The 8,810-nt window shown below is 45.1% G+C and overlaps 1 protein-coding gene across 3 annotated transcripts; it reads left to right on the top strand.

Annotated features, from left to right (window-relative positions):
- Window positions 1–2,699: 2,699 nt before the first annotated feature.
- Window positions 2,700–6,776, top strand: rhogd (ras homolog gene family, member Gd). 3 transcript variants are annotated; one of them, XM_061835127.1, is made up of 2 exons: window positions 2,700–2,815; window positions 3,395–6,776. In XM_061835127.1, exon 2 carries the CDS (start codon window positions 3,424–3,426, stop codon window positions 3,997–3,999), a length of 576 nt encoding a protein of 191 aa, XP_061691111.1. In that variant the 5' UTR covers window positions 2,700–2,815; window positions 3,395–3,423; the 3' UTR covers window positions 4,000–6,776. The 3 variants fall into 3 exon arrangements, with proteins under 3 accessions (XP_061691111.1, XP_061691112.1, XP_061691110.1); XM_061835128.1 differs by lacking the exon at window positions 2,700–2,815 and adding an exon at window positions 2,820–2,887; XM_061835126.1 differs by lacking the exon at window positions 2,700–2,815 and adding an exon at window positions 2,990–3,137.
- The last annotated feature ends 2,034 nt before the right edge of the window (window positions 6,777–8,810 follow it).

Below are 8,810 nucleotides of genomic sequence, written 5' to 3'. Positions count from 1 at the left end.
GTGTCCCCCGCTTCGTACTCGAAGATAGCCAGAAGAGGCTCCACCATTCTCGCAACTCTTGTGAGGATGAGCGGAATAGATAATGGATGGATGGATGGAAAGTAACTATGATACCAAACTGTTTTTACACATTTGACCTTGCACACTTTTCGGCGTTTCCTCACACTAACCTAGTAGTTAGCGTCCCACTTTGGGAATCCCTTATTTACTGTAAAGCAACACCCTCCCTGTGAACTACGTTCTTGTATCTTGGTCTCTTCTGGTGTTTTGCCACCGTTGTTTCTTCTGAATTGTGCTTTTCTGTTCCATCTCGAATCAGCACCCCCAATTCTGTAAGCGGCTGTTGTCATGGAGACGGCTTAGATGTTCACGGGCTTCTTCTGCCAGAACAAGTGGGTGCAAGGGCTGGGGCAGAGTCTGACTGCGGGTGTTGGGGTCCCAGTGGGAACTTTCTCTTTACAGGCAGCAGTGACGCCAGAGCCTCTTGGAAAGGGCAATAAAGCGGTGCCACTTTTTGTTCTTAGAGTGTCCGGTTTGCCGCACAGCACTAGCCTTTTAACCTCGCTGTGTAAAGGTGACATCATCAGTTGGGCTCCATTCGTGCGGGAGAGAGTGCTCCAAAGTGATCCCTCTTTTACTTCCCTTTGTCAATTCTCCATGGTTGGGAACACAACCTGATTCCTTTATGTTTAGCTCATAAATGGAGAATGGGTCTGCATTGGGGATTGGTGTTTAAATAAATGTTCTTGATCACTAATATAAGGAAGAGTCAAGATCAGCTGACCATTATTATTATTATTATTATCAGGAGTGAGACTCTCACTGCATTTTCCGAATTGCCGTTTCAATGAAAGGATTTTAAAGAAACAAGTTGCACCTTGGCTGAGGACTGTGGGTGTATCTCAACTTCCCAAAGGTGAATTGATGTTTTACTTCTTTGGATAGGAAACTAGTTGCAACTGAACCAATAGCACATCTGCTAGTTTCAGCCATTTTCCATAGTGAGATTCACCTAATAGACAAAATTCTTGACAATCAATTCATTGATTATTGTTGTCATCCCTAGTATAAGCACTCACCATGGGTAAAAATAAATGTTTCGAGCCAGTGCCCTCATCATTTATTGATTTTTACAGTAATTTTAATGTCACACAGTGATACAATCCCTGTTTGATTCACCCTACTTGTATGAAAGTGTTTCCGCTGTCGATGGTAAATATTGTTCTCTACCTCTAGGGTGGGGAGACACTTGTACTCAAGAACAACATGAACAAAAACAAAAAACTGACAGATAATACACATGAATCGAAGATGAGTTTATAGGTCATCAGTAAGTATCCATCTATCCATCCAAACTCTGACACTGGTCGTACAGGGACCAAATAGCTGGTATCGGGAGGTTTGGCACCCCCCACAAGACTCCCCGAGGGACACGGTTCAACGCTCTGAGGGTCCTCATTGCATGGGAGTTTGCCCAACCTTTCCACGTGTTTTGTGGACTTGGAGAAGGCGTTCGACCGTGTGCCTCAGAGACTCCTGTGGGGGGTGCCAAACACCCTGATGCGGGCTATTTGCTCCGTGTGAGACCAGTGTCAGAGTGTACTTTTAAGTACTCTCCCCACCGACTCACAATGTTCCGAGTCGAGGTCAGCAGTGCGTTCCGATGATTTGTTTTGATGATGAACCCATTATTTTCTAAAATAAACTGTAAAATTTATTTGTAAAAACACCATCCATCCATTTCCTTTGCCACTTATCCTGCCGAGGGTTGCGGGGCCATCAAAGGGCACGTGGCGGGGTACACCCTGAACTGGTTGCCAGCCAATTGCAGGGCACATGAAGACCAACGGCCAAACTCACAATCACACCTAGGGGCAGTTTAGAGTGTCCAATTAATGTTAAATGTTTTTGGGATGTGGGAGGAAACCCGAGTGCCCAGAGGAAACCTACGCAGGCATGGGAAGAACATCCAAACTCCACACAGGGGGGGCTGGGATCGAACTCAGGATCTCAGAACAGTGAGGCCAACGTTTCTACCAGCTGATCCACCATTCCACTGTGCCTGCTTGTAAAAAGTCATTATACCAAACTCTGCTCTACCAGAAAACAATTTAATTTAACTTCACAAGCAAAAATTTGTCACTCAAATACGTGTGTACTGCATGATGTGGTGAAATGTCTGTAGTCAGCCACAAGCTAAAAATAATGTGTGCTACTGTGTTTCATAAACAGTTAGCGATCCCTAAAATGTTACTATGTGACGTTACAAGTGATTTACGGAGCGAGTGTTAAAGTATTTTCCAAATTGCAGGATAATGAGAGGATTTTTTTTCCACGATTTTCCTCATAGAAGTTTGCATACATTTCATTAGGGTTTGGTATCAATGCCTTGAAAACTGTATGGCTTGGGTCAAACATTTCGGATATCGTTTCCCAAGCTTCTTTGGCAGGAGTTTTGGGCGCATTCCTCCTGACAGAACTACCATAACTGAGCCAAATTTGTAGGCCACAATGGCGTCGTTAACATGTTGCCATGTTGGTACTGTTCACTCTGAATAATGACTCCAACCAGTTTGTGATAGCCAATTATTTTTGTAGCGCCCAAACGTCAGAGTTTAGGCGTTTTAAACTATCTCGAGATTTAACACGAGACAACACTGTCATCTAGCGTCAAGTAAAAACGCCTATAGAACTATTATAACTACATTTCCCTGGTTGCAACACTCTCTGACGTCACTTTCCATGTATTGGCCAGCTCCCCGGATGCGGCTGTGATTGACGATACCAGGCAGAAGAGATCGCTAGTTAAGTGGCGGTAAGTGACAAAGTCCTTAAAAAAATCGTTGATGAACCCCACTTTCGCGTCTGAAACGCGTAGTGGGATATGGTAAATATTACAATAATGTCGGGAGACTTTTATTGTTTTGTAAAAAGATGTTTTGGCGTAGTTGCTTGATATTAATTCATCAAGTTGTTTGCTAACTGCTAGCTTTGCAGCTAACATACGCGCTAGTTCCTTAGCCTGATGCTGGCCGCCCAGTGGGGAACGCCTAGTACCGTACAAGATCACTGAGCGACCACAGCCACAAGTGAACAGTCTGACTTTCGCTTCAGTAGTTTTCCCTTGCCGCTAATGTGTGAGCTTTTCTTCACATGTTTGTGTTTAATCGATGCGTAAACTTGTCTTCCAGCTTAACTTCTCTAACTCAATAACGACGTTTAGCAAAATTAGCCTTGCTTGGGTTGCTCTGATGCGATATGGGTTAATAGTACACGACTGCATTGTATTTAAGTATTATTGGGTGTTTTGGCACACTTCAGAACTATTGTCGATTGGTAGATGTAGAGGTTTAGTCAAAAGAAAAGTCATTATTGCAATTTGGTTTATTTTCAGGTGCTGCAGCCCCAGTGGTCGTTGGCAGGATGCAGACCATAAAATGTGTTGTGGTTGGCGATGGGGCAGTGGGGAAAACCTGCCTACTTATTTCGTACACCACCAATGCCTTCCCTGAAGAATACATTCCAACAGTCTTTGACAACTATAGTGCCCAGATGAGCGTGGACGGCCGCACCGTCAGCCTTAACTTGTGGGACACGGCCGGCCAGGAGGAGTACGACCGCCTGCGTACTCTCTCCTACCCGCAGACCAATGTCTTCATCATCTGCTTTTCCATCGGCAGTCCCTCCTCCCACGCCAACGTAAGACACAAGTGGCACCCTGAGGTGTCTCACCACTGCCCCAATGTGCCCATCCTGCTGGTGGGTACCAAGAGGGACCTGAGGGGCGACGCGGAAACGGTGAAGAAGCTGAAGGAGCAGAGTTTGGCTCCCACTACCCAGCAGCAGGGAAACTCCCTCGCCAAACAAATCGGGGCCGTGAAATACATGGAGTGTTCGGCGTTGCTGCAAGAAGGCGTCAGGGAGGTGTTTGCCGAGGCCGTAAGAGCGGTGTTGTACCCCGTCATGAAAAAGAACAGCAAGAAATGCGTGCTCTTGTAATAACGGTTACCGGAATTTGGATTGTGGAGATCCACAGATGCAAATAATTGCTGCTTCCACGTCACTCCTAGCAGTTGTAAGACTTCTTTTTCAGTTCCTCCTCCATCCTTATGAGGCCTTCAACACGATCATCACCAAAGTGACTTTGACGAAACGGGGGGAAGAAAAAGTTGTTCTCATTTTTGTTGCATTTAAATTTTTAATATTTACCGGTTCTTCACGTTACACTTGTCCTAGATTTATAGCATCCCTGCTTTGCCTTTACAAACAAATGCTGATCATGGTTGTCACAAGCCATATTTCCATCTAAACCAACCTACCCTGTTTGACTGGAGAGAAGAGAGCTACTGTTATTTAAGTGGAGAAATAGTGACTACCTCATACTCTTCACTTGGGTTGTGTCTCATGAGTCTCATACAACTGCATTGTGACGCTGGCTATTAGTTGACACAGAGGCCAAGCAGCTTTTTTTTTTTTTTTTTTTTTTTTTTTTTTTAAATTCAAGCAGCTTCAGTCCAGAAAAGGGCAGGATGAATCCCAGACAAGGGCCAGTTCCCACCAGAACCAGTAGGCACGGATTAGGGGTTGAACTGGTGTACGTCCTCAGTGTGACATGTTAGAGGTATCCACCCCTTTGCCTTCATGGCGAAGAACAAGCTTTGTAAGATAAGCATTCCATTCAACCAGCCAGGCATTTTAGACAAATTAAGCCGAACTGGTACCGGAGCTCTCAAGATGGCTGACAGAAGATTACATCAGGTTATAGCGGAGCCCTCTTCTGTCTCTTCTCCATTACAAATGTGCCTAAGAATGACCTTTGACACTTGAGATGGGATGGACCTTTGACTCAATTTCCTCGCTCTCCTATCTTGGAATGTTCTAAACGCGCTATTTCTTTGGCAATGTTGTCAATGAACCCCAGAGGACTTGCCCAAGCGCAGGTGTAGCAGATCAGCTTCACATATTCGACGGCGTTTCAGGCTTCTTAAGACAGCGACTTGCTGAGGCAGAGTCACCTGTGCCTCTGCTGCTTGCAGCCAAGTAGTGAACTCCGTTTTGCATCATTTGCATTTTAATGTTTTGGGTTTTTTTTTGCCACTCCCTATTCAAAATCGCAAACTATTTTCTGATCATGTTGAAATTGTTAACCTACTCAATGGGCAGAGCTGAATATATTGTTTTTGTAATCACCTGTGTTTATTGGATCCTTAAGGTGTAAACCGCACTTGAATAATGATGTCAGTGACCTTGCTGCCTTGCATTAATTGCTAGCAGACCATGACCTCCGTATGATAGATCCTCTATATCTTGTCTTACCGGAATACAATGGACCCTGCAATGTTGAACAAAGTTTTTGCGACAGTGTTGTTCCAGTTTCAAAATTTTCTACCACAGGAACTCCTGTGGTGGATTAATTTTTTCCACAGAAAAACTGTCACCATCTAAAACCTTTATCAACTGTACAGGCATTATTTCAAGTAACATTTTAACATTCCTTACGGTCATGTTTCCAAAAGTAGATGTGAGACACTGTATAATACAAGTAAAGTATTCAAATGTCTCGCCCGTTGAGGAGCTGTGATATCTAGGTAAAAGAGAGTAGTTGTCAGGTATCTATGGTCTTTTTCATTCTAGTCCTTACTCATTATTCTTTCAGCTACTTGCTGAACCTTTATGTTGGCATCCACTTAGTGAAACCTTTGCATAAGCTGTTAATTAATTGATGAGCCGAAAGACTGTTACCCCAAGTTAATTTTTCTTTGTTCCACTCTGCCGTCTTTGGTACCCTTATGTGTTGAAACCCAAAACATTTGAGTTAATACCCCCACTGAGTTCAAGTCCCACAACATTTGGTGACATCACATTTCGATCTCCAACAATGTTTGACTTCTAGGCTTTCTGTAAAACTGTTTCAAGGGTCATATATGTATTGTATTCTTTAGATCATTACTGACCGAGGGCTTTTTCTGCTGTGTTGGATTTTTCCAACATTTTCCAGCATTCGAACTGTCATGATTGATGGTGGGACTAAAATGCCTTATCCAAACCAAAAGCCAATGTTGGTGATCCTTTGTTAAAGTTTGTCATTTTAGTGCCATAAAGAGCTCCCACCAAGCAATGACTTTCACATTCTCATGTGGTCACTGAAGCCTTCCTTCCATGAAGCGCATTCAAAAAAAATTTAAAAAAGCTGCAAAAGTGACATATCAGTGTGCCACAGCCACATTTTTTTTAAACTCGCTGTGGTTTTTATCCCCACATTGCATGATGCAGCAATAATTGCATTGGTGGAAGGTGCCTTGTCAGTTTTAAGTTTTCTTTATTGTTAGGAATAAGTGGTTGCTTTCATTTAGCGTAACTGTTTGAACTGTGGAGTGAATTATATTAAATTGGTGTCTCGCGCCCTTTAATAACCTTGGCAAAATAACAGCAAGAGGGCTGATTTAAGTAAAAATGTTTTGTTGAATGTAAGTGCACAATTACACAAGCTGGTCAGCTTTTTTAAAAAAAAATATATATATATATTTTGTATTCCCCTTTTACCGGATGTCCTGATTTCATTCAAATAATATGATGGAAGTGGAACATACACCGGTGGGCTCTCTGTTTTCTGTGTCCCAGAGCTGTATGCTACCGTGTGTGAGTGGTACTACGCTTTTACACTGGGAACTTGATTTGTAGAGATCTGTAATTGTTTTATATATAACAAAGCATATTTGTATAAATGAACTAACAGTGAAATGATTTTAAATTATGCCAAATAAAATGGTGGTTCAACCCAACTTAGGCATTGTCAGTACAGTGTTCCTGATATCCCATTGATCCATTTTACAGTACCAATTCTCTTTACTTGGGTTGTGGGCGTGCAGGAGCCCATCTCAACTACCTCTGGGCACGAAGGAGAGTATATGCTGAACTTATTGCCTGTCAGGCGCAAGGCACATATAGACAACCATTTGCAAACACAATCACACCAACGTCCAATTAAGAGTCTATGACCCTTGTGAGGATAAGCAGCTCAAAAAATGGATGGGTGGGTTTCCCTGTGTCGCCGATTTTGAGCTATTGACTGTTTTCGACTGACGTCACACACCTTCCGATTTAGAACGTGGGCACCAAGCTTTTAACAGTTGTACGAACATTTGTGTAACTCCAAAAGCATTAGTGAATGGCGCGTCAGTAGAGTGAACCCATCCAACACGGCCAGGTGCCCCGGATGTAGTCACGTTGTCGAAAATTGTCTATTGCTGATGAGTCTGGAATGTAGCTCGTGAAAACTTTGTACCATATCTGACCACTAGGTGTCCACAGCAGACCAATTCTAGCCCATGTGTTTTCACTCGTGAGGCAACCTTCAGAACCATTCTCCTCTGCTGTACACAAGGATTTAATGAACGATTCCCAAAACGTGCCCAGTGCCATCATTCATCTTAGCAGACACCCAACTTATTAGTCAGTGGCGGTCGGGTACGGAATACGCAGCACGCTGTTTACTGAAAATTCCCTTGACCTTTGTCTGGGTGGTGGTTCTGTGTGATGGCAAATTCGTTCCGCTTCACCTCAAGCTCATTAGACGCGCACTGGTGCAATATTTAAAACCCATTTCCATTCCCAGGGAGGCAGTGTGCAAACACGATGGCGCAGATTGTGTGGTTAGACCAGAGTGTGAAACCCAAGGCTCGGGGTCCAGATCCACCTCACCGCCTAGTTTTTTTGTGGCCTGCGAAATCACTTCACGGGCATCAGCTTCCATGATTTCTGTCAAATCTGTACCAAAATTTAAAACTGCATTTGTAATGAATGTTAAAATAGTGGCAGCAAATTTTTTTGTTAAATTTTCCTTGATCCTTCTTTTGTAGTTTTTGCTCAGTAAATGGTGGTGCACCAGCAAGGAGTGATGACCACATAGGGTGAGACGGCGTGAGAAGAGGTTGCTGTGTTTTGCAATACGCTTAACGAAGGGAAGCGGCTTAAAGTGATGTGGGGCACTTTAGGTCATCCATTGTCAGGGTGGTGGACTGCACTACTATGTGCCTCCTCTTGGTTTTTACCAGTTGAGGAGACCTCCACATTAAAGCATTTCAAAGTGTAGCGCCGGAGAAAAGGAGTCGGAGGCGGAGTGTCGGACACAGAAACAGAACTTGCTTTATTGTTCGACATCACCAAACTACTCGCATAACGGCGGGAACTCTGTTAACCTTTCCTCCGGAAGCGCAACAACGAAAACAGTCCGTGCGGAACCCCGCACCCCAACTCGAGGTCCCGCGGGTGAATTATGTAAACACCACACAAGCCCCCCCAGAATTCACCCATAGTCAAAATCCTTGTGCCGTGGAGGGATGATGACCCGACCCCGGCGAGTGTGCACTGTAGGGGCCGATGGGGGCGGGGTCGCACTGTCCATTGAGTCATGGGACAAGGGCTCAGGCGGGGTCAAGGGTACCCCGGCGGGCGCAGGGGCACAGGGCAAAGGGGGACGACCCCGGCGCGGGGGGACGGCCAACCCCAAAGGCTGGGCAATGTCCAGGTGCACGGGTTTGACCCTGTCCACGGAAACAGTCTCGGGTCTGCCGCCAATGTCCACGAGCAGGCTCTTATCCCCGTGCTCCAGGACCCTGAACGGCCCGTCGTATGGGGGGCGGAGAGGTCCACGGTGGGCGTCATGACGAACAAACACAAAATCCGCAGAGCGCAGGTGACGGGGCAGCCGGGCAGCTGGGGTGCCATGTTGCGACGTGGGAACCGGCGCAAACCCTTTTGCGGCCTCCAGCAGGGAGGACCGTTGCCTGGCTGCGGACCAGGGCGCTGTG

This window comes from Syngnathoides biaculeatus, chromosome 11 (genome assembly GCF_019802595.1).
Source record: "Syngnathoides biaculeatus isolate LvHL_M chromosome 11, ASM1980259v1, whole genome shotgun sequence".
Lineage (NCBI taxonomy): Eukaryota > Metazoa > Chordata > Actinopteri > Syngnathiformes > Syngnathidae > Syngnathoides > Syngnathoides biaculeatus.
Note: the sequence above shows the minus strand (reverse complement) of the source record. Positions and strands in the feature narration are given on the sequence as shown.